This window comes from Camelus ferus, chromosome 13, assembly GCF_009834535.1.
Source record: "Camelus ferus isolate YT-003-E chromosome 13, BCGSAC_Cfer_1.0, whole genome shotgun sequence".
Classification (NCBI taxonomy): Eukaryota; Metazoa; Chordata; class Mammalia; order Artiodactyla; family Camelidae; genus Camelus; species Camelus ferus.
The window spans coordinates 16,198,847-16,224,796 of record NC_045708.1 but is presented as its reverse complement, the minus strand read 5'-3'; the positions used below and the strand labels follow the sequence as shown (position 1 = coordinate 16,224,796).

The 25,950-nt window shown below is 47.4% G+C and overlaps 1 protein-coding gene across 2 annotated transcripts in view; it reads left to right on the top strand.

Annotated features, from left to right (window-relative positions):
• ASAP3 (ArfGAP with SH3 domain, ankyrin repeat and PH domain 3) overlaps nt 1-25,950 on the top strand; it is a 43,493-nt gene that overhangs the window by 5,862 nt on the left and 11,681 nt on the right. For both annotated transcript variants that reach the window (XM_032495439.1, XM_032495441.1), the window contains exons 2-5: nt 16,269-16,341; nt 16,432-16,577; nt 19,490-19,564; nt 20,730-20,779. In XM_032495439.1, coding sequence (XP_032351330.1) covers nt 16,269-16,341; nt 16,432-16,577; nt 19,490-19,564; nt 20,730-20,779 — 344 coding nt within the window. The remainder of the gene's footprint in view (nt 1-16,268; nt 16,342-16,431; nt 16,578-19,489; nt 19,565-20,729; nt 20,780-25,950) is intronic.

The following is a 25,950-nucleotide window of genomic DNA, read 5'->3' as shown; positions in this document are numbered from 1 at the left end:
AGAATAATGGTGTGAGGGTGCTCCAGTTGGAGGGAGCACCTTAGGCAAAAGCCCTGAGTCAGTAAAAAACCTTAAGTATTTGTGACATTGAAAGGAGGCCAGAGGATCAGAAGCAGAGTACATGGAACATAGGTACATGGAACAGAGTACATGTACAGGGTACATGGAAGAGCAACAGTGGATGAGTTTGGTTAGAAAGGCAGGGGCTCGATCATATTCAAGTTTGGAGGCCCTGGTGGCAGCCTTGGATTTAATTTATTTTGCAGGCAGGCAACATGATTGAATTCATATTTCGGAAAGACCGTAACAGCTGCCGTGTGGAGACTAGATTGGAGAGAGCAGGAGAGGACCCATGGAGGCTGTCGGCAGTTGTTCATGGAAGAGACAGATGGTGGTGGTGTGGATAGGGCCGTGTTTGTTGGCGAAGTGGGCAGATTCTAGATTTTATAAGTAGTAACATCAAGATTTGTTGATGGAGTGCATATGGGGAGTGATCAAGGATGTTCCCAAATTCCTAATGGAAGAGTGTCATGGACCCTTCCCAGGAAGGGGAAATCTGGGAGAGGAACAGGTTTGGAGGAAAGTCAAGAATTCTATTTTTACATCTTATAGGTCTTTGAGACATCCAAGTGAAGAAGTCAAGAAGGCATGTAGCTATATGACTTTGGAGGTCAAAGGAGTGGGCTGGAGACACACATTTGAGAGTTGTCAGCATTGAGATAGTGGGTTTCAAACTCGCATCTGTGTGAGTAAGAATCACCTGGCCTCATTCCCAGGGAGTCCAATTCAATTGCTGTTTCTTACTTAGGCTTCTTATTGCAAGAAATAGAAACCAACCTGAGTTGATTTAGACAGAAAAGGAGTTCACTGAAAGGGAATATTTAGAAATTCACAGGATTTCTGGGAAGCTGGAGAACTGGGGCGATCTCTGCCAGATTCTGGCAGGATCTCTGCCAGAGTGACTCCACTGAGCCAGTTTGATGAGGACGCTGCTGCCACGCACTAAATGCTGCAGCCTGTACTGCCGCTGTCCCCTGGAGACTGGGCACCTTCACTGCTGTTGCCACCAGTATATGAATTATCTTCCACTCTCTCTGCTCCTGATTCAAAGTCTGCAGTGAGTGCCTCTGATTGGCTGAGCCTAGCTCATACACCTGTGCCCTAGCTGCAAGGGAGTCTGGAAAAGCAAGCACTTGTTCCTGTCAGCGTTTGTACGAGGCAAGTTCTACTGAGACTTGTGCAGCAAGTAATTTCCTAGATATAGGAAGGAAGCTCAGGCATCAGTCTGGCAAAAAATAACAAATGTCGTTGGCAGGTTTACCAGCCTATGGGAGGGTGTCTGGGAATCTGCGTTTTAACTAACATCCCAGGAGATGCTCACACGTGGTCTGTGAACCACATATGCATAATTGCATTAGCTGGTGTTTAAAATAGTGGGAGTGGATAAGATGACCCAAGGAGAGGAATGAAGAGGGCCTGAGCCCAAGCTCTGGGGAGCTTCAGGATTGAGAAATTAGGATGGGAAGAATACTTAATAAAGGAGACAGGAAGGAGCTGCCAGTGAGGAAGGAAGGAAATCAAGAGAGCACAGTGCCTCAGAAGCCAAGAGAGAAATGTTTTGACGAGGGAGGGATGCTCAGCTCTGTCAGATGCTGCTGAGATGTCCAGAGGTCAAGTAGGAAAATGACAGAGACATAACCCCTGGCATTGGCAACATGGAGGTCACTGATAACCTTAAGGGCAGATTTAGTTCTGTCTTCCCCTCCACACTGGCCTAGACTGATTTGAGGAGGAGGCAGGTGAGAAGATTTCCTGAGAAGGGGAGTGGAGGCGCAGGGTTGTGGCTAGGGTAGCAAGGGGGTTTTCCAGGACCGACTCAGAACCCAGTCTCTTTCCACACCAGGCTGCTTTTGCTCAAGGGCACAGGGTCCTCCTGGATGGAGCGTCATCCTCAAGCTCAGTCTCTCAAAGTCTCCTCTCCTCCCCGAATCTCAGCTTTCGATACTCAACTTCCGTGCCTGGTATTCAGCTGTTTCTGGACACCAAGGTGACACAGGCAAGTTTGGGGACAGAAACTGGAGCTTTAGGTCAGAGCAGAAGGAAAATACTTCTCCAAGAGCAGTTTGGTAGGGCTTTATTAGAAGGTCCATTTGATGGTGGGACTGGTGCTTGGGCCCTGAGCACACGAGGCATTGGGGCCCATGGAGGCGCCGTGGGTACCCTAGACTCTAAGGTGGGCCCCTGGGAACGTTGTGAGTGGGCCTCATTGTGGAAGTTATAGGAGACCAAGCTGGAAACAGCTGCTAAAGGTTTTCTAACTGGGCTGTGTTTTGACCTTGACTAAGCTTTTAAGAAATTCAGGTGTTATAGGCTCCACCCAGACCTACTGAATCAGAATCTCCCAAGGGTGAGGCCTGGGCAAGGGAACAGTTATAAGTCCCCCAGGCAACTCTGATGAGCAGTCAGGGTGAAAACTCTTGCGGTGAGTTACTGCAGGCCCACTTAAGGTTAGTAATTCATTAAACTCTGTTTATTGAACACCTGCTGTGTACAAAGGCGGGATGGTAGGTACTGAGGGCATGGAGATGACAAGGCCAGGCCCCCATGTGAGGAGGAGGAGGACTCATGCCCATGAAAAGATGACTGACAGCCCACAGCAGATAGGGACGTGGCTGAGGTCTATGGACAGAGTCCAGTAACTGAAGTCAGGCAGACCTGGATTTGAGGTCCTCTTGGTTGTGTGACCTTGGACACTTGACTTGACCTTTCTGAACCTCAGTTTCCCCCTGCATAAATGAGAGTGATAATAACTGTCTTATGGGTTTGTTTGAGGGGATTACATATAAAGCATCTAGCATATACCTGGCACATAACAGATACTTAATTTTTTTTAATTCCCTTTTACTAAAAACAAGTACACCTGCATGTGGGATAGTTAACTAGATCAGGAAACACAGAGAAAAGGGGGAGAAAATTGCAGCAAGGATAAGGTAGTTACTACAAGTGAGCACGAAAAACTGTGCAGTCCTGGCACCCGAGCAAAGAGAGAAATCGTGTATGCCTCGCAGGTGTCTGGGAATGAATGGCTGAGCCTGGTTCTGGACACAGCAGGTTCTCCCCTCGGCTCTGCACTTTGCTCTCTCCCATCCACTCAGTTCTTCATCAAACATTTTTTGAGAGCCTACCCCATTCTCAGTCCTGGCTACACATTACAACCCCATGGTTTGCTTTTAGGTAAATTTTTAAAAATAGAGATAAAATTCATATAACATAAAATGCACGTTTTTAACCATTTTGAAGTGAACAGTTCAGTGGTCTTTATCCACAGTGTTGTGCAATCATTGCCATTAATTCTAGAAAATTTTCCTCAGCCCAAAAAGAAATACTGTGCTCATTAGAAGTCACTCCCCACTCTCACTTCCCCAGCCTCTGGCAACTTTCTGTCTCTGCGGATTTGCCTGTTACAGACATTTCATGTCAGTGGAATCCTACAATATGTGGCCTTTTGTGTCTGGCTTCTTTCTGTTAGCATAGTGTTTCTAAGGTTCTTCCATGTCATCTGAATTGCTTTAAAAGCAAAAAAATAGGAATCACAAATACACCAAGCAATGTTGTAAGCATTTCCCGTATACGTATGAACTCATGTAATCCCCATCAGGAAACAAAGGCACAGAGAGATGAAATAGCTTGGTAAACAGCATTGCCAAAGAATATACAGGATGCACATGCAATATTTGGGATGCGCTTATACAAAAAATCATTCATTGATTTTCTGAAATTCACATATAACTGCATGTCTTGTATTTATTTTTGCTAAATCTGGCAACTCTGCTAGCAGTAAGTGGCAGAGCCAGGATTTGGACCTGGGCGGTTCAAAGCACATGGGAGTGCCTCTCCTCTCGCTCCCCTCCTCCTCCCCTGGGACTCTGACTTAACAAGTCTGAGGTGAGGCTCTGGCGTCCTTATTTTTTTAAGCACCCGGGTGATTCCCTTGGAAGCCTGGGGATTTATGTCTCCGCCTGGGATTACAGAGAAGATGTCTGTCCTGCAGCCCTCCCTGTGTGCCTGGCTCTGGGTTAGGTGCTTAAGTGCCTGATCGCATTCAGTTCTTGAGATAAGTGCTGTTACTATCCCATCTGACAGATGGGGAAATGGAGGCTCAGAGAAGCTAAGTCACTTGCCCCAGGTCACACAGCTAAGAGTATTGGAACCAGAATTTGGACCTCGGAACAATGTGATGTCCTGAGTTCTTAACCCCTGCTGTCTTTTCTGTGTTCCCATACGGCCTTGCTAATATCCATTCATTCACTGACTCATTCATTCACTCCACATTTACTGCTACTCATGTGCCAGGCCCTGTGCCAGGTGCTGTGGATATAAAGGCAAATGAGCCAATCGCCGCCCTTTTAGAGTTTTCAGCACCACAGAGAGTCAGATATGTGGTAAATAAGAGCGACAAATGCTCTGGTAGAAGCCTGTGGTGGGCACCGGGTGGCATGGGGAGGGGGTGACCTGTAATCTGAGTTGGGAAGGATGGAGTGTTTCCTAGGCAGAATGGGGAAAGGGCTCCCCAGGCAGAGGTCCAGCGGCCGGAAACAGCCTGGCACACTGAGGAAGCTGCAGAGTGAGGGAGGACTGGGGTTTAAGGGATTCATGATGTCTGTCGGTGGGGGCAGGGAGGGATGCATCCAGGCCAACAAGGGAACCCAGAGGATGGGAGGCCCAGGACCCTCTGTCGCTGTGTCAGGGAGGGCAGGCCGGGTTCTCCCCAGGGTTAGGTGGAATCCAGGGCGTGGGGCCAGAGGTCAGATGGGAATCTTCAGCGATCCTCATGCAGAGTTCTTGCTCTCTTAGCTCATCCCTGCCGAGCAGTCTCCCCTGAGGAAAATCTCAGCCAGGAAACTTGGGGTTTGTGGAGGCCTCAGCACACGCGGAGGGTGCGGCTCCCTTCCTGCAACCCCTCTTCCTCCCCGCTTCCCACCACCCTGCAAGGGGCAGCCGGTGAGGCTGAGCTGGCAAGGCTGGCCAGGTTCCCAGGCTGGGGAGACAGCTTCAGGGGCCCAACTCAGGGGGCGCAGGCCAGCCACGGGCTCCAGCAGCGCAGGAAGGAAAACAGCGAGAGTCTGCGAGGGATCCTGAAATAATAAATGTCAGAGCTGGCAGGAGCCTTCCACGTCACCGCCCAGCCCCTCGTGGCAGACAAGGAGTTGGCCCGGGGAGGGCAGGGGACCGCACAAGATCACACCAGGGGCTGGGGCAGACCTGGGGCTGGCCCTGGTTCCTGGCTCCAGGCCTTGAGTGCTGTGTAGCCCTTCCTTCTGACTGTCCCAGCCTGGACTCTCTCGGGTACTGGGGGTGGGGGCTTATCCAGATGAAAACCATGTGGAGACTTTGGCTCCTGCTGGTGGCTAAGGCTGGGGCAGCCTTGCAGGATATGATTAACCTCCACTCTGAGTCCCAGAGCTTTGATCTGGAAGGGGATTTGGGGCGTTGGAGGCCATATCTGTCAGCTCTCAATTGTACAAGTGGGGAAACTGAGGCACAGATGGAGGAAGGACCTTGCTCAGAGGGATACAGAGAGGCTAATGGCAGAGGCAGGCCTATGATTCAGGGCCTCCCTTCCCTTCCTTCCAAATGTGTATGCATTGCCTCTCAAGATCCCTGACATCCACCATTAGAAAAAAAAAATATGACCTAATCTAATCTTCACAGCAATCCTTACAGAGATAACTGGGGCTCAGAGAGATAGGACTTACCTCATGGTTTGCTGTAGTGTGATAGTGAGAAAAGGCTCTGGAAGCAGAAGGCCTACACTTCCTAGAGATACTTACATGACCCTAAGCCAGTTTCCTGGCCTCCCCCAGCCTCGGTTTCCTCATCTATAAAACGGGAAGGATAATAACTACCTCACAGGAATAAACAAAGTAACAAAAATAAATGAGCACTCAGTACATGGGGTGGTGGTCGGATTCACATAAGTAGATCATTCTGGGAGCTTGCAATCCGAGTATTTCCTGTCAGTGAACTGCTTTGTGCCTGGCTAGGCTGTGCTCCCCAGTCACCTTGTTGAGCCTGGGGTTCAAGGCTTGCACCCCTCCTTTCTCCTGCTTGGGTATGGGTGTGTAGATGAGCCCTAGAGTCAACATTTCTACCATAAGAATTTACCGAGTCATTCCCCTCTTGCTCAGAACCCTGCAGAAGTTCTCCATCACTCATGGGACACAACCTAGAGGTTTAGGTTAAAAGTATGGACTCTGGAGCCTGACACCCTGGGTATGAGTCTAGGTTCCACCACTTACCAGGAGCTGGCCAAATGCCATAACTTCCCTGGGCTTCAGTCTCCTCTGTAAAACCTCCTGGAGTTGTTGACAGGATCGCATGAAAGAATGCAGAGCCTGTCACGTGCTTAGAAGAAGCCTGGCATGTTGCAGTAATATAAAAGCATCTGCTCGCCTCTTAGGAGCCTGGTATCCCGGTGGGTCATTCGGAGCCCTGCTTAGCCTGAGGCCTCACTGCTCAGCACTTCCCTCCAGCCCTGGTAGGCACCTGTCCCTGTAAGCTCCAGGCTAGTCCCCAGATGTGCTGAGTGCCCCTACCCTGGGACTTTGCTGAGGTGCCTCTACCCTTGGAGAGTCACCGTCCCTCTTCTGGTATGCTCCACCAGCGTCTACTCATTTTTCGAGGCTCTAGTGAAGCATCACTTCATCTCAGGGTGGGGAGGGTGCTCCTCATCTGTGCCCCACCACAGGCTTCTCTTCTGCTCCAGGCTCGTCCAGGCCTCTTCAGCCCTTGGTCAGCACATCCTTGTGCACATTGGGCTATGAGCACCTTGAGGGCAGGTCCGGAGCCTGACCTCCCTTTCTCCCTAGCACCTGCACAGGGCCTAGAGAGCAGGTGGGCACTCATTGTGTGTGGATGAGCCCCTGCTATGTGCCAGTCACTCTGTTGGAGACCTTGCCCCAGCCCCTCCCTCTGCCCCACTGGGTGGAGCAGAGCAGGCTTGCAGATTTGAGGTTCCAGAATAGATGATATTCAGGGAGTGGAGCAGAGCTGGGATTGCCTGGAGGTGGGATGCCAGCAAATACTTCCCAGTCTCACTCTTTCCCCTCCTTGCTGGCCACCCATGAAGGACCCTGTGGGGCTCCCTGTCTTCCTCTGGGTCTGCTGGTTGGGCAGGTAGGTGAGAAAAAGCAAACTTAGAGCATGATGTGAACAGGACAGCTCCAGTTTGCACGGGCTACAAATGTAGCCAGTCTTTCTATGATTGGTTTCCCAGTGGGAGGTGGCTGGAGCGGCAGTGACCATCATTCCCACTTCGCAGATGGGGAGCCCAAGGCCCAGAGAGACTGGGAACTTGCTCAGGGTCTCGGAATTGGGTCCAGAATAGAACCCAGGTCTCCTCTTCCTGCATCCTGTGCTCTTTCTACTATGTACCATCTTTGTAATTAGGCCATAGAGCTTGTGCAGCTTCCTCTAGCCAGCAGGTCAGCTTTAACTTTATCCTGTCTGCCCCTTAAGGCCCCTCCTTTGGTCCTGGGCCCCAGCCTCCCGACTTCTCCAAACCTGACTCTCTCCCATCCCATTCTAATTGTTAAAAGCTGTACACAGACAGCTGTCCATTAAAAGGGTGTCACGGTGTTTCAGGTAATTTAGTGCAGTGTCTAGGTTCCACCACTTACCAGGAGCTGGCCAGATGCCGTAACTTCCCTGGGCTTCAGTCTCCTCATCTGGGAAACCATAACTGTCAAACTGTAGAAAGTGCAGTGGTTCCTAACTTTTCTGAGCATAAGAACCCTTTGTCTTCTTTTATTAAATTCATGTTGTAGAAATTTTCAAACATACACAAAAGTAGGCTCACCCAGCTTCCACAACTATTATTTTGCCAATTTTATGTTTTCATCTACCAGCCCTCACTTTTTCTTATTGTGGAGAATTTGAAATATTCACAGAAAACAGAACAAATTGATGAACCTCCATTTGCTCATAACCCAGTCCTGCCCTGTCCACATCCCAACCTGCTTCCCTAACCCTTATCTTATTTTGAAGCAAATTCTAAACATTATATTGTTTCACCCTTAAATATTTCAATACATATCTCTAAACAGTGAGGACTTCTTGTTTATGTAACTAAAATAGGATATTATTCTTGTACCCCCAAACATTGAAATAATCCCTAAATCATCAGTTATCCAGTTTTTAAATTTCCAGTCATCTCATAGTTATTTTAGCTGCTTTTACAGTTTATTTTTTAAAAAGCAGGATTCAGGTAAGGACCATGCATTGCCATTTGTTGATGGGTGTTTTCAGTCTCCTAAGATTCCCCCACCGTCATTTTTGATTTTGTTTTTTTTGTGGTCCACTTGTTAAAGAAACCGGTGGCTTGTTCTGCAGTTTCACACAGTCTGATTGTGCTCACTGTTGCATGTCCCAGGGGTGGTTTAATGAGTTTCTCCATCTTCTGCACTTTTCATAAATAAATTGGTAGTTGGAACTAGAAATGAAAAACCCCAGGTTTTGTGGTTGGTTTTTTTTTTTTTTGCATTTTATATGTCATTTCATTAAATGTTTGAAGTGTAACTTGGTTTGCTCATTAAAATATTATATTTTATTTTTCCCATTTAACATGTAGTACATATAATTTAATCTTCTTGTGGACACCAGAATCAAAGATCAAAGGAGCCAGGATTCTGCCATTTCACAGAAGGACCCCTTTTTAATGTCAAAGTTGCATTGACCATCCCTTGATGGCTACACTTTTATTATTGATTGATTAATTAAGACATATGGAAAAGGACAAAAAGCTCCTGTGAAATCAAGAATACATGTAAAGGTTTCTCATATCTTATTGATCATAACAGCTGCTTACATACTTGGAATATGGTCATACTAATTTTTGAGATTTTTTTTTTTTTTTTTTTTTTGGTCTGTAGTGCTTACTATAAGTGTGGCTTCATAGTGCCCTGGTAGTCATTCCATGGACCTCCAGAGCCTGGGGCCCACAGACTGGAAATGAACAAAGGAGTTAGAGTCCAACAGTTTAGGGTCCAGTACTATCTCTGCCACTTTCTGGCTGTGTGAGCTCAGGCAACTTTCTTCACCTCTCTGAGCCTTATGGACTCATCAGCCAGATGGAAATAAAATCAATGACTGCTTCATCTGGATGCTGTGAGTCTTAAAGGGTGGATGTCAAACTGCTTTACAAACTGTAAAGTCCTGTATAAGTTTTGGTTTGTATTCTTTCCTTAGTTTGTTTGCATTCCCAGTGGGACAAGAAAGTCATCTGAGATTTTGTTTTGGGTCTGTAACATGAGGAGATAATGTTAGATTATCTCTAATATTCTGTGATTTAGTCTCTCAAGGGACAACGTCATGGCCCAAAGTAAAGATAGAAAATGGTTTTCTTCTCCTATGCTAACTATGGTTTAATTGGTAGAGGCTACCTGAAGAGATGTGCTAGCAGAAAAATGAAACAAACCGAGTCCTTGGGAAAAACACTGTGATTAATTAATGATGGCTACAATAGTTGGGGATGCCACAAAAGTGGTGTCTATGCGCCCTATTATAACAGTCCAAAGGAGTGAATGTCTAATGGTGAAATTTAATATGCAACTTCCAGGGCCTTAGCTTTAGCAGCTCTGCTCCCTTGGCAGAGTTGCCATGGTTACCGCAGCTGGCTCTGAGAAATTACAGGAATGAAGAATAGCTCCTATTGATGAATCCTGACCCAGAACGGGGGTATGCCTTCCAAGCAGGGCAGCTGGGCATGGCCCTAGTGCTGCCATCTGTGGTCTTTTGCCTGCAGAGAACATGAACCAGAGAGCCAGAGCACAGTGTGTGTGTGTGTTTGGGGTAGGGTAGGGGCCACAGAGGGCAGTACCAGCAGCTAGAATTCAGGCTTTGTCCAGGCCAGCCAGGCAAGGCTGCCCAAGGACTCCAGTTGGTTTTCCAAGTTCAGACATGTCCCTGATGTCCTGAGTTTCTCCTGCCTTTGCCCAGTGCCTGACCAGACTCTGGTGTGGACTCTTAGCTTTGAGAGAAATTTAAATGACTGTCACTATTAATCCAAAGTCTAGTGCCTGAGTCATGCTCCACACTCCCTCCAGGGGTTGCTTATTCTTCCTTAGAACATAGAACTTCTTCCTCTGTTTGAGCTGGAATCTGTTTCTGTCTCCCTAACTTCCACCTCTCAGTCCTGGGAACCCTCTTCAGGGCCAACTTCAACAAAACTATGTTCTCTCCAGTAGGACACCCCCTGGAGTATTTGCAGCCGGGCTCTGCCACTGCTGCAAACCTCATTTTCTTTGGACATGTCTCCCTCTGTCCCTCCTTTGTCCCTTCCTGTATGAAGGGATGGTGAGGGGATATGTGAAAGGTAGTTGAGCTATGATTAAATCTCAGAGGCAGATCCAGTTCCAGGATCAAAGAAGCCAAGTCCCTGAACCTCTGTGGGGCAGCTTGGTGGTATAGAACAAACGTTGGCCCTGGATTTAGCCAGACCTGGTTTTAAATTATGACTCCGCCCCTGTTCAGCATTCTATGACCTGGACATACCTGGACATGTTCCTTCCTCTGACAGCTTCGTCTATAAAATGCAAATAGCGATGCCAACCTTAGAGGGTGGCTGGGAGGGTGACGAGTGAGAGCCTGGCACAGAGCATTTACTTCAGGCACTCAGGACATGCAGCATCTTGCACTCTGTGACTGCCCAGTGGCAGCGATTTCACTTGGTCCCTCTGCACTTGTATGTCCCTCATCTTGCTGAGCAGGGTCATTGGGGTAGGGGGAGGTACCTTTAATTAGCTTAAGAAAAGTTAAGAAATTCCTAAACCAAATTCAGTTTAATTTTGAAATCGGTAACATTATTAGCTATCAAGTAATAGTGTTCTAAGCACTTTACCTGTGTGAGTTCATTTAATCTCCCCAACAACCCTGTGTAGTAGAAACTATTATCAACCTCGTTTCACGAATGGCGAAATTGAGGCACAGAGAGGTCTCATGGCAAATACCTGAATGTATCTGATGTTCAAAAACCAGTTAGTTTGGGGCCAGCCTCACACTTTCAGCAGTGATGATTTCCTGCATCTCTGAAGGTTAGAATTAGCAGTGATCCCCAAACTTCAGCATGCCCCGGAATCACCTGGAGGGCTTGTTAAAACACAAATTGCGGGGCTCCCTCTCCAGATTTTCTGATTCAGCTGAAGAATTTGCATTTCTAACAAGCTCCCAGGAGATGCTGATGCTGCTGGTTCGGGGACCCCCTCTCTGAGAATCACTGACTGTTGGGGATTAAAGGGACCCACCTGAATCCAGAAGCTGGTATTTGTTTTTTCTATCCTCCCCAGTCACAGGCTTGAGGAATGAGGACTGATCTCATACAGAGGCAGAAAACAAACCACAGAAAAATCATACTCATATTTTCCAAACGCCTCAGGCCTTGGCACATTCTGTTATGACTGTGATCTCATATAAGCCTCACAGAAACTCTGTGAGTTAGGTGGAGAATAGATTTTTTCCCCCATGTAATATTATCTTTCTCCCATTTTAAAGAAGAGGAGGTTTGGAGATCTGGCTGGGCTAACATCACCCAGGGAGATAGTTTTGAGGAGACTGGGGCTAGCATCTCAGCTTGTGACTCATTGTGCATCATTAAGGAGTCCTAAAAATCTCTGCCTTTCTCCAAATGACTTCCCATCCCCTGGCAATGATCAGAATTTCCTCCCTAAAACTACATTTCTTTAGCTTAAATCTTTGCCCCATTATATCATAGAGGGTAGGTGTTATCAGTCATTTATATCCCAGTGTGAATGATTTTCAGATATTTTCTTGAGAAAAGGGTGATTAGAATTCTGCCCTCTTTGTTTCCCCTGCAGGCACTTTGTATTTATATTCTGTGAGCCTCTTGAAGGAAGGGGCCATGCCTGGTTAAAAGGTATTAGTAGATGCTTATTGAAATGAATGACTGAATGAACAAATGAACAAACGATGTTTCTCTCCTTGACCATTCTTCCCAGAGCAAGCCTCCCACCTCTAGCAATCCTACCATTTATACCAACTACTCTCCCACACTGCCTTGCGGTGCAGTCTATTAGTCTCTTTTCCGCCTGTCCAGTGCCCACAGCCAAGCGTTGCAGCTTAAAGCTTTCCCTGTTCCTCCTAAGCAGACACAGCTCTGCTTCCCCTGGGCTCCCAGGTACCTTGTTCATCTTCCCTTGGAGCTCTAATCACATTGTATTTTAAGTATCTATTTACTTGGCTCTTTCTTCTCTTCGTTGGTGGTGTACCTAAGAGCTGAGATTGTGTCTTTTTTTATAGAATGTGAACATATAGCAGGTACTCAATAACTAGTTGAATGAATGAATGAATAGCTGTGTGAACCATGGTTGCAAAGAGCAGTAGGGACAGGAGTGGTTACTTGCCAGGAAGCCATTACCTGATATATGTTTGACAAGGGCATCAAGGGACAGTTTGTGGGTGATTAGGGTGACTTGCCTGCCTGTACCAGTAAGAGCTAGGTTTCAGCTATAGGTGACAGAATACCTAGTATAACAGCGGCTTAAATAAAATAAACATTTATTTTTCTTTTGTATAAAAGACATCTACAGATTAGTAGTCCAGGGCTGATAAGGTAGCTCCCCAACCACCAGGAACAAGGTGACTACTTTGTTGCTCCACCATCCGTGACATGTGGCTTCTACTTCATGGTCCAAAATGGCTGCCAGACATCACGAATGCATTCTAGCCAAGAGAAAAGTGTGATGCAGGGCACCCATTGCTTTTTTTTTTTTTTTCCATTTATTTTTTAAAAAATTTTTCTTCAGTTTTTTAAAGCAGTTTTAGGTTCACAGCAAAATTGAGTGGAAAGTAGAGAGAGTTCCTATATACCCCTTGCCCCTGTACATGCAGAGCCTCTCCTACTGTCATCATCCCACATCAGAGTGGTACATTCATTGAACCTACACTGACACATCATTATCACCCAAAGTCCATAGTTTACATTAGGGTTCACACTTGGTGGTGTACATGCTGTGAGTTTTGACAAATGTATAGTGACACATTTCCACTACCATAGTATCATACAGAATAGTTTCACTGTCTAAAAAATCATTTGTGCTCCTCCACCTATTCATCCCTCTCTACCCCCAGCCTCTGACAACCACTGATTTCTCACTGTTTCCATAATTTTGCTTATCCAAGATGTCAGCTTTATAGTTGGAATCACACAGTAGGTTGTTTTCAGATTGGCTTCTTTCACTTAGTAATAGTCATGTAAGTTTCCTTATGTCTTTTGCGGCTTGATAGCTCATTTCTTTTTAGCAGTAAATAATATCCCATTGTCTTCCAAGTTTTGGCAGTTATGAATAAAGTTGTTATAAACATCCATCTGCAGGTTTTTGTGTGGAAATAAGTTTCACATCATTTGGGTAAATATCAAGGAGAGCAATTGCTGGTTGGTGAGAGTGTGTTTAGTTTTGTAGGAAACTGCAAAACAGTATTTCAAATTGCTGTACCATTTTGCATTCCCACCAGCAATGTATGAGAGTTCCTTTTGCTCCACATCCTTGTCAGCACTTGGTGTTGTCAGTGTTTTGGGTTTTGGTCATTCTAATAAGTCCCTCCCTTCCTTTTAAGAATACTTTCTGGAAGCTAACAAATGAACTATCCATTATATTATCATTGGTCAGAAGTCAGTCACATGACCACATTTAGCTGCAAGGTAGGCTGGGAAATGTAGTCTTTATTCTGAGTGGCCAAATGTCCATCTGAAAAGTCAGGGTTCTAATTGCTGAGGAGGAAGAGAGAATGGACATTGGACGCCAACCAGCAGTCTCTGCCACACTGTAGGGAGGAGGGATCCTCTCAAACTAGCTTAAGCACTAACGGGAGTTTGTTGGCTGGACTGAGGGGTATTTCATGGAGGCCCAAGGACAGAAAGTACAGAAGGGCCTCTCAAGGTAAAGGACTGGGAAGGTTGCCAGCAACCAGGGCTCTTCTTTTGTGCCTTTCTGTGGCAGCATGGGTCTCACTTGCTTCTTTCTACACATCTGTTTTGTTCTTTTCTTTCATACATGGTGGGAAAGATGTCCCAGCCTAAGCATGTCCAGGCAATTAGCTGGCTTCCCAGAGCCCAATTCCAAGTTCTTTGGAGAAAGAATCTGATTGGCCCAGCTTGGGTCAAGTGTCCACCCTGGTCTATTCAACTCTGGCTTGGACAAATAAGGCAGCAAGGGCCCACCTGTAGAGGGGTTTTCAGACAATGGGTGTCATGGAATAGGAAGACTCCTCAAAGGGTATATAGAACATGGACATAGATTTCTAAGGTCCATTGTCCGAGGACTTTACAAACCATCATTTCATTTACGTAAAGAGTTATTAAGCACCTCTGTATGCTAGGCACACGAATCTGCCTTCTAGGGTTTTCTAAACATCTCTTTGGACTTTATTCATTTCTTTAACCTGCATTATCTTTTGGAGTGAAGTCATAATCCTTAAATTAATCACCTCTTATCTTTCCCTTTCCAAGTTTCAAGGTGGGACTCGCTTTGGCGAACACATATTTCCCCATCTGGTTCTTTGGGAACTACAGACATGTCTGTGTTCTCTCCTTTTGTCTTCGTCTCTCCAGTAGAAGTGTCCGAGTTCTTCAGCTGAGTCAGTTATGCCCTCTCTCCCCAGTCCCCCTAATTCCTTGAATTTCTTTCTTCAACCTGGGGATGGGCCTCCACTGGCTCCAAAAATGAAAGTATCTCAAGTTCATACTCAGGGAAGAGTCTGTTAGGTTTCTATTCCCTGGAGGAGAAGTACCCAGAATTTGATGGGTATTTCTAGTGTCAGCAGCAGCTGTCAGAGATCAAAGGTACTGTTCATTGAGGACTCACTCTGTGCTCAGCACCAAACTAAAGCCTTTATGTGCGTCATCTCATACCTACAGTCCTCATAATAACCCTGAGAGGTAGGCATTATTTCCCCCACTATACACAGAGCTAATCAGGGAGCTCAGAGAGAATAGGCAACTTGCCCAAAGTCACACAGCATCTGGGCAGTGGAGCTGGGCTTCAAAACCAGATCCCTCACCCTCAGAGGCTTCTTACATGCCCAAGGCTGCTGAGAACACTCCATATTGCCTCCAAGATCTGCCCTGGCAATGTCCTCCTGGGAGTAGTGCTTAGAATCTTTGCAGATGCCATTCCAAATACGCTTACTGATTCTTGTCACGTTGAAGCAACTCTTTAGAGATCAAATTTTGATCCTATTATAGTCACTGGACAAAATAGGGAGGCTAGAGTCAGGGTGGGGCCACGTTGTGTGGATGGAGCTCTGTCCTGGGGCACCCCCTTGAAGCCCAACTCTGCTGCTACCCCACCATTTGACTCTGGGCAAGACCCTCCCCTCTCTTGGCCTCAGTTTCTTCATCTGTGGCTCTGCAGGCCCTTAGCAGCCCTAACATTCTATCATTTTCAACTTAACTATGCATTTCATAAGGATTTCATGAGGTTGGCAGCTCCTATACTCCACTGAAGGAGGAGTGTGTCTGGGAGGTTTCCATCCAGGCTGAGCCCACCTGGGGCATGTGACTCCTGCTTCTCGCCCCACAGTCTGCTGTTGGTTCTGCAACCCCTGGACTTTGGGGTTGCCTGATATCATCCCACCAATTCTCTCCAGTGAGGGTTTAGTGTCCCCACCTCTGCCTTCCTCACCTCACTGTCCCCCAGTGGTATCCCAGTCTCTTCCTCCTTGTCCTCACATGACTGCTTATTGAATATGGAATTTGGGGAACAAATGCCCCACCATCGGTATCTTTTGAGAATGTAGATATATCCATGTTCTTTCCTCTAGTATCTTGCTAAGTATTTTGTATGTGTTTGTCAAATCATTCATGCTCTCAGCAACTCCGTAGTATCATCCTCATTTTGCAGATGAGGCACCCAAGGCCCAGAGAAGTGAAAAGAGTTGGCTGCACTGACATACTAGTTAGTGCCAGAGCCGAGAATCAAACCCAGGCCTGGCATACCCCACTACGCCACGTGCCTTGGAATGGCTGTGCTTACTTGGCCTGCATGAGGAGAAAAGCCTGGTCTTCCTGGAGTGGTGTGACTGGTCCGTGGTTTCCCATGGGGTCTGGGTGGAGAAGGGTGGTCTGTTTATGTTTGGCAGGGGGTGCAGGGGGAGCTGAGGGAGGAAACTCTGTGTGTGTTTGGAGGATGAGATCATGGAGTCAGGCACCCCACCCAGCTCTGCATCCCTGAACCTCTGTCCACGTTTGCTTCCAGATCCTGGAAGGAGACCAGGCCATCCTGCAGAGAATAAAGAAGGCCGTGCGGGCGGTCCACAGCTCTGGCCTCGGTGAGTGAGCCCACGTGTTGCCCAGCCAGGCCCGGCAGCCCCTTCCCCAGCGCCAGCCTGGAGCTGACTCTGCGCCTCCCGGTCCCACAGGCCACGTGGAGACCGAGGAGCAGTACCGAGAGGCCGTGGAGTCCTTGGGCAACAGCCACCTGTCCCAAAACAGTCACGAGCTGTCCACCGGCTTCCTGAACTTGGCCGTGTTCACTCGCGAGGTGGCCGCGCTCTTCAAGAACCTGGTAAGGCCCTGCTCTTCTCTCACCCAGCCTTAGCCCAGGCTCAAGGTGAATCTAGTGGCTTAAGAGCCACCTAAGAAGGGTTGGTTTCCACCCTTCTTCCAGGTTGCCCTTGACCTCTAGTCTCCCTTGACCTCTGATCCATGACCTGAGGTCCCTTTCCACTTCTGACCTCCCATCCACATTCTTCTCCCCGTCTGACTCCTTGCCTGTGTCTTCTCTCCCCTCTCCCCCTCCTCTCTCTCCTCCCTGGTGAGAACTCAGAAGCAGAGGGGGTCTCACAACAGGGACAAGCTCCACAGGGGAGGGCTCCCTGGAGGAGGTTTGGAAGAGGGTGGGGGCAGGCTCCGGTGCACCCCTGCTGCTCCTCAACGCTCTTTGTCCTCTGCTTTCCCAAACACACATGCTTTGTCCTCAAAGCCGAGAACCCGCCTCCCCTCAGCAAGCTTCTCAGCTCCCGTATGTGGCCCACTGGCCTCAGGTTCCTCCCTGAGATTGCCTCCTCCCTGTCCTCTGAGTCCTCGCCTCAAGGTCACCCCAAGACACAAGCTCTTTCCAGATGCAGGGACAGTTCTCTGTACTTACGAGTATTAGCTCATTTAATCCTGGAGCACAGCTCTGTGGGGCTGGTTTTACTGTTTTCCCCACTGCACAGGCTAAGAAACTAGGACAAGCAGTTAAGCAACGTGCCCAAGGTCATACAGCTGGATTTGAACCCAGCGCCCCAGCACAAACCTGGCTGTGCCACCTCCCAGAAAGCCTCTCTCCCTCCAGGCTTTTGGCCCAGCTTTTGTGGCTCAGGTCCCACTCAGGGCCCTCCCTGGCTGGCAGGGACCACATCATCTCTGCGAGGCAGTTTGCTTAGTGATCAAGCACCCAGACCTCAGGCTTAGACTCAGGCCTTGAATCCCTGCTCTGCTGCTCACTAGGTGTGTGACCCTGGGCAAGTCACTCAGTCTGCCTGAGCCTCATCTGTAAAATGGGAATAGCAGTTGTCCCCACCTCACCGAGTGTGATGAGGATTTCACAAGTTAAGTGCCTGCTCCAGGGTGAGCACTCAGTAAGCGTTAGCTAACATTGCCATCTGCCATCATTTAATCTCTGTATAGCACTGCCTTGCACACTGTCCTGCACATAGAAGCCTTTAACAGTGTTTGAGTTCAACTGAATCAGTGACTCTTTGTCTTTACCTCTCCTCCCCTTGTTTCAGTCAAACGAGTGTTTGCTAGGTTCTACTCTGTGATGGGCATTGTACCAGAGACTGGTGACAGGGAAGAGTCAAGCTTGGCTTCAGAGAGCCACAGCCCAGTCAGGGAGAGAGGAACTGGGATGTGAGATGACACCAAGCAAGACCAGCCTTGTGGCACAAACTCAAGGACCCAGTGGGTTGTGTCAGAGGCCTAGTGCTGCCATGGTTCAGAAAAGGGGAGGTCAGCATGGACCACAGGAAGAAGTAGTCAGGAAGGCTTCCTGGAGAAAGGGAGACCCCAGCTGTACCTTGAAAGGTGGGCTGATGCTATGAAAACAGTATGGAGGTTCCTTAAAAAACTAAAAATAGAGTTGCCATATGATCCAGCAATCCCACTCCTGGGCATATATCTGGAGAAAACTAATTTGAAAAGGTACATGTACCCCAATGCTCATAGCAGCACTGTTTACAATAGCCAAGACATGGAAGCAACATAAATGTCCATTGACACATGATTGGATAAAGAAGTTGTGATATATATATAATGGAATACTACTCAGCCATAAAAAAGAATGAAATAATGCCATTTGCAGCATCATGGATGTACCTTGAGATTATCATACTAAGTGAAGTAAGCCAGACAAATATGATATGATATCACTTATATGTGGCATCTAAAAAGATAACACAAATGAACTTATTTACAAAACAGAAACAAACTCACAGACATACATAGAATACAAACTTATGGTTACCAACAGGAAAGAGGGAAAGGGATAAATTAGGAGTTTGGGATTAGCAAATACAAACTACTATACAAAATAGATAAACAACAAGGTCTTACTGTATAGCACAGGGAACTATATTCAATAGCTTGTAATAACCTATAATGAAAAGGAATATATATATGTATAACTGAATCACTATGCTCTACACCAGAAACTAACACAACACTGTTAATACACTATACTTCAATAAATTTTTTTTAAAGGTGGTCTGAAATATTAGGCCATTTTGAGTTGCCAAATGACAGATATTCAACTCAAACTAGGTTGTTTTTCTTTTTTTTAATAATTCACTAGGCCCTGTAATGAGAAGTCGACGTATGCAACTAGTTTTAGGTGCCTTCTATTTCCCTTAGAGAGTTTCTCTGTTTAGTGGGCAGGATGGCCCAGCAGGCCTGGATTCACACCTTACAGAAGAAAGACAGTTTTTCTCCCATGACTTTGGCAGAAAAGTCCCAGGAAGGATCCTGATTGGCTGGCTTGGGTTACATGCCTGCTGCTGATCCAATCACAGCCCAAGGATGGGGCACTCTGGTCAGCTTGGACTCCTGGGTTCACACTCATGTGACCACAGGAAAAGCGTTCCCACATTATAAGGGGAGTCGAGGAGCTAGTCAGACAGAAACAACAGATGGGCACTGCAGATGGACCTCAGAGAGTCAGAGAGGAGAGGTGAGGGTGCTCCTGGCAAAGGAACAGAGAAGGGCTGGAGGCCGTGGAGCGAGCAGCGAGGTGATGAGGCTGATTAGTCAGGGGAGGGGAAGAGCTTTCATGGGAGACCGACCCCGCCACCCTCTTGTACCCCCAACCTTCTTGTCCTTCCCTCCCTCCTTTACCCCAGTGCTACCTTTTGCCTTGTGATGCTTCACTGCACCCTGAGCCCCTTGGGGCTGGACAGTCACCCAAGGTGGTGTCTGGGGGCGGTCTCTGCTTTTTTCCAGGTTCAGAACCTGAACAACATTGTCTCCTTCCCCCTGGACAGTCTGTTGAAGGGGCAGCTGAGGGATGGGCGACAGGTGAGTTTCCGTGTGGGGCATGAGGGTACCCAGAGGCGGTGGGATAGAGCAAGGAGGGGGCAGGCAGGAGACCTTAGGGGAGGTTGGGCTGGGCTGAGGACAGAGGCCAAGTGAGGCTGTCACAGTGAGTGTGCTGACCCCATACTACTGACCCTCAGAAGGACAGGAGGACCTGGCTCTGGGGTGAACCTGGATTGGCCGACCTGCTGTCTGCCGGGGCCCTTATGTAAGATGGCTCATGTGATCTTACAACAGCCCATCAGGGGGATTCTGTAGGTGCTGACATCCCCATGTTGCAGCTGAAGAAATTGAGGCTCTGGGAGTTTGGTAACTGCTTACAGTTTGCACAGTAGTCAATAGGTGTGCCGAGGTGAGATTCCAGGCTCCTGACTCTGTCTCTCTCTGCCCTTGGCTGCCCCTGGCTCGAGGCAAAGTAGAGCTCAAAGAAAGGGACAGAATAATCTCCCTGGGAAGTCTGCCCCAGAAGGCCCAGGGGAGGAGCTGCCCCCTTTCCCCTAGAGGCTTCCCTCCTTGCCCCAAGCTGGGCACCAGCCTGGGAACCACCCAAACCAGACCGGCAGCTTTTTTGCCTGGCTGACTGGGGCACCTTGGAAGTCAGTGCTGTTGTGAAAGGTGTGAGCAGCCTGCTGGATGTGACCCAGGCAAACTAGGCCAGGGATCAGGCAGGCCTCTCTGGCTTGCTGTGTGGCCTTGGGTAGACTTCTTAGCCTCTCTGTGCATAGGTCCCTCTGTCTGTACCTTTCCTGTTGAGAAGATGATCTAGTACCAGGCAGGAGAAAACAGTGAGATAAAGTTAGAGGAGGAGTCTGACTTTTGTCCTCCATCCTCTTTCTCATGGTGCCTCTGTCTTCTAAGGGAGGGAAATCAGAGCAGAACCTCAAAATCTCCCCATACCCGGGGCCTGGGCCCACCAATTTAGACTGATTATTGGCAACTATGGGAGGAGGGAGAAGGGGCTCAGCCCTCAGAAATGGAGTCACTTGGATCTATTTGGGGGGTCAGGTTTGTAGTCGGGGCTATGGGGCGGGGCTCCTAGTTGGAGTGTGCTTCTGAGCAGCACAGGGGAGCACGCAAGCACCAGGTCCCCCTAATGGTGGCAAACCCTAAGCGCCCCTTTGGGCAAATTGTTCTTTTTAAACTATAGGATTCCAAAAAGCAGCTGGAGAAGGCATGGAAGGACTATGAAGCCAAAATGTAAGTGGCTGCAGCCAGGGTGGTTTGTCCCAGAGACCGATGCTTCTGTGGCAGCAGGAGGCTGGATATTGGGAAGAACCTAAGTGCTGCCCAGACACGTCACCCAGAAGTGCATGGCACCTCACCCTCTAGAGGTGTTTATGGGAGGTGGTTTGTGCCCAGGTCTGATGGGAGTCTAGGGGCTGGACCACAAGACGACCAAAGGGGAGCTACTGTGAATGATGCTCAGAGACACATCTGTTTGGTGGTGCCAGACGTGGTCAGAGAGATGGAAAGGAGCATCCAGTCACTGAACACCTTCATGTGCGGGTCACCGAGCCTGTGCAGGAGGTATTAGTATCCCAATTATCAGAGAAGACATTAGAGGTTCAGAGAGGTTAAGTTACTTGTCCAAGGCCCCACAGCTAGGCAGAGGCAGAGCTGGGATTCATGCTCCTTGATCTTTTTCTGCAACACCAGGTGGTATCTATAAACATTTAGTTGGACATAGAGGCGGAGAGTCCATACCCAGGCCTCTTGTGTGCATCACACAATACTCCAGATCTCTCATTAGCTACTGGGACATTATGGGGACAGTAGGATCATGGGTGCCCAGCGAGGACTCCTTGGGCTCTGCCTTCCAGACTCTGTCCAGGTCCCAGTCCCAGCCCTCTGCCAGGGCCCAGCCAGGCCCACCATACCTCAGAGCACTGTTTGCTCTTCTTTATAAAATTTTGGTTTCCCTTGCATTTTGCAAAAACAATATGTATTTATTATGAATAACTTAGAAAATATGGAGTAGAAGAAGAAAAAATTGTAATTATTCATAGGAGAAGATTAGGATCATGTAGAGGAAAACCTAGTACTTCTCTGTTGTTTGAATTTTTTATATATATATATATATATATGTAGTCTGAGGAGCAGTGTAATTTTATCACTTAAAAAAAGTGGGGGGAAGGGAAACTACCAAAAGCTAGAAGGAAAATCCTTCATTTCCAAGCCTAAAGTATTAACATCTTTCTAGTCATTTTCCTACTTATAAAGAAATATTTTTTATAAAACTGAGATCATAGTAATCATATTGGGTTTTTTTTTTTTTTGCTTAAAAATAATTGTGACAATTCTCCTACATCATTACATATTTTTATATAACATCACTTAAATTGGTGTATGGTGCATAATCCATAATGTATTTAACCTACCCCTGCTGTTGGGGAAACATCCTTGGAACTAAATCCTTGCTCCCACCCATAATTATTTCTGTAGGTTCATTCCCAGAAGTAGATCCTGGAGTTTTATTATTCCTCAAGCTCCCAGAGCCATGGGGGCCTCCTGAGTCTGAAGGAAGGGCCACAACTCCTCCCTCCACTAGCATCTCCATCCACATTCCAGCTGTGGATGGAGATCTTGTGGTGAAGCATGTGGGAGCTGTGAAGGGCATGGCCATCTATTCCCATCAGAGGCCCAGGGAGGGGTGTGGACACACAGGCAGGCTGTCTTTCTCTTTATGATTTGACGTGGGCTCACATGGCCTTCATCTTCCTGAGTTACCTTCACTAAGCCCTTAGCCATTAGGGCGTCATTTATCACAGAGAAAGAATAAGCCCTGCCCAGCTGACCTTCCCCCAAGCAGCTCTGCTTTTGCTGGATTTGCAAAAACCTGATCTTGCCTGTGAGGTTTCATTTAAAGAAAAGACTCTGTAATGATGGGGAAAGGGGCTCGGCTGAGGTTATTCAGTGAGTTATTGACAAGGCCTGGGTTAGAACCCAGGGCTTCTGAGTCCGGTGCCTTTCCGGCCATGCCCCATGGTCTCCTGGCTCCTGCTCACGTTACATGGGTTGAGCTACATGTCCTGGCACAGGCGTCTGTGTACATTCCTTTTATGAGGGCCCCAGGTATAGCTAGATATTAGCGACCCATGAGTTGCTGTGTAATTCCACCTCATTCTTACCAAACCAGTCCGGCAGCAGCTGCAGGGGCCCAGGGCCCTGATAGCATCTGTTGAATACCACTGGGATTCTCACCCCCTGGTTGTTCATACAGGAGGGTCCCCTCTCCCCCTGGGGCTGCTGAGAAAGGCATCCCAGGCCCTGTGCAGGGGACAAGTTTATCTAGGCTGTTCTACGTACAGGGCTGTTTCCTCATCTGAAAAATAGGGCCAGTGATACCTTGTGGGGATGAAATAAGTGCAGTGGACATACAGTGCCTGGCACTGCAGTCCAACAGATACTTAGTGGCCATCCCTCTGAGCCAGAACTGGGACCACAACGACACATCAAGAGGCAGAAGCCCAGACCTCTGCTCCTAGCATTTCCCCAACCAGCCTGGGATTTTGCACAATTACCTCCCTTCTCTGAGTCTCAGCTACATCGTCTGTAAAATAGGATCTGACCATGATCTTTCAGAAAAGACACTGTCACTAGCTGAGGGCACCAGGCAGGGAAGGAGGGATGGAACGAATCTGAGCCACGGTGTTGGTTACCAGTGCCGTCCCCAAGGCTCTAGCATCAGGCAGACCTGGGTTCAAATCCTGGCTCTAGCACTTACAGCTGTGGGACTTGGCCAAGTGACTTCTCATTTCAGACTCAGGCTCCTCGTCTGTAAAATGGGGTAATAATTCCTGCCTCATGGGGTTATCGCTTTAGTGTGTGAAAGGTCTGGCAGAGAGCTCAACACAAAATTAGTGCTTAAAAATAAGTACTAATAATAGCAGCTAATATGTATACTTAAGAGCTTCCTTTGCACCAAGCACTGTGATAAGCTCTTTACATCTGTTATCAGGTATTCCCCTTGGCAGGGAAAGGGGCTGTTATCCCCAATGTATAGGTAAGTAGTGAGGGAAAAATATACCATCACAATCCCTGCCTTAGTGGATCCCACTGGTTTGTAAGCAGGAAGAGAGGTGGGTCCAAAAATAATGAAAACACAAAGTGACGGTGCCATAAAATGGTATTATGGTGGCAGAACAGGCAGGCAGTTTTGTTTGGGTGGAGGGAAGGGTGGTTGGAAGGGCAGTTTAAAAAGGCATCCCAGGAGAGGCGGTTCAAGGTGTCAGGTTCGTTTTGATTCCTTTTCTCTCCTATCTACCTCCTTCCTGACCTCCCTACTCCACTGGTACCTGTTCCCCATCCCCTGAATAATGTTAGGCTGTTGTTGTGGGCCCCTTTTCTGGTGATCTCAGGCTTATTAATAACTAGCATTTCAGCACTTTAAACTCATTGTTTTATTTCATTCCTGCTGCAACTCCATTCAAAGGAAATAAACATGTTCCTCACATTTGAAATGTTTATAAAACATCGGTGATCCTTTGAGGACAGGGATGGAATGAGCGTTGCTGTTTTCTAGGTGTGTGTGCACAGTGGTGGAATAAAAGCACTCCCAGCTATTAAGTTGAGGTGTATCAGGTCATCTCAGGTGATTATGTCAGAGTTTGTAGGGAAATCTTTGTAAATGACCATAGCTGAGGTTGAAGACAGAGCTATGGTAATTCACAAAGCCATGGGTGGTAATTCACAGCTTATCTTTATCCTGAACTAACTAGCTTCTGTCCTTTAATCTCCAGGAGACCTTGCATCAAAAATAAATAAATAAATAAATAAATAAATAAATAAATAAATAAATAAATAAATAAGAACTACCCTACACTAAAAAAAATTATCTAAAAGAGTCATCAAGTTATTAGTATAATCATTAGTATCATCATAATCCTGCCATTTATTGAGGCAGGGACTCATATACACCAGGGACTGCACTAAATGTTTCCCATGCATTAGATCATCTAAGAACTAGGTAGTATTAGTCTCATTTTTGAAATGGGGAAACTGAAGCTTGGAAAGATTTATAAAGGTTAAGTAAGCAAGGGAGCTGCCATTCAAACCCAGAATCCACATTTCTAGCCACCGTACTGTATTGTGGCTTCCTTTTTGTCCATTTACTCTGGAGCAGATGTCGTTCCATGTCAGTATGTACAGATCATCTTCATCCTTTTTAACAGCTGCATAGTATTCATATATGTAGACATAGCATAATTTATCTAACCCCTTCCTCTTGATAGACATTTAGCTTATTTTTCGTTTTTCCCTTGAATGATAAGGTAACTGTGTAGATGGGCACTTACTTCCCTGCCTTCTCCCAGCTGCTCTGCCCCCTCGCTCTCCCGCCCACCTTAGTGAGCTGCCTGGTTCATTGTTGCTGCTCAGGTCCAGCCATCACCTCTCTCTCTCTGCTTCTCATCTTCAGGTCCCAAAAGGCATCTTCCCTGGCCCCCAGGCCCGTTCACAGAGTCAGTCTCTACCTAAGTCCACTAGCCTGCCATAGACTCCCTCTTGGGGTATCATAAAGCTTTATGAAAAATAACCACTTCAAAGAAAATTTAAAACAAACAAACAAACAAAAACACAAAAAAATACCCTGCAGGACTCTGCTCCAAACCAGTGGTTTTCAGCCAGGGGTGATTTTACACCCCAGCCCTCACCCCTAGGAGGCATTTCTGGTTGTCACAACTGGGGAGATGCTACTGGCATCTAGTGCATAGAGGTCAGGGATGCTGCCAAACTTCCTACACTGCCCAGGACAGCCCCCACAGCAAAGAATTATCTGGTCAAAATGTCTGTAGTTTCAAGGTTGAGAAACTGCTCTCCGGGTCTCCAGGGACAGATTCTGCATATAAATACCATCCCAGAGGTCTGACCTCAGTAAGGCCCAGAACTTTAAAGCCAGAAGGGGCCTGAGAACTCAGTCTAGGTGATTGCTTCCTCAGTTTACAGATGGGAAAACTGAAGCCTAAGGGGCCTATAATATTATAGCTGTAGTGTCTTCTGTGTATTAAGTCTCTTACATAATTTGTCTCATCTGGGTACAGATAAAGATCCCCATTTTCCAGATGAGGAGCTGAGGCTTGGAGAGGGGACGTAAAGCAGACATAAGGTTATCCCACATCTGTCTTCTTTGCTCAGGGCTGGCACCCACTTGGGAGCAAAACTGTTATGCAAGCGTCTCCTTTACACAGGATTCACAGTCACATGCACCCAGCCCCAGATGTGGAAATACTCTCCTGGCTGGGAGTGAGTGGTCTGATGGGTGTGAGATTGCCAGGAAACCATTTACACACAGTTCCCAAACAGGGGAAACCACCAATCCTGAGATCCTTTTGGAGGGGAGGCCCGGGTTACTCTTAACTACAGGATAGGAA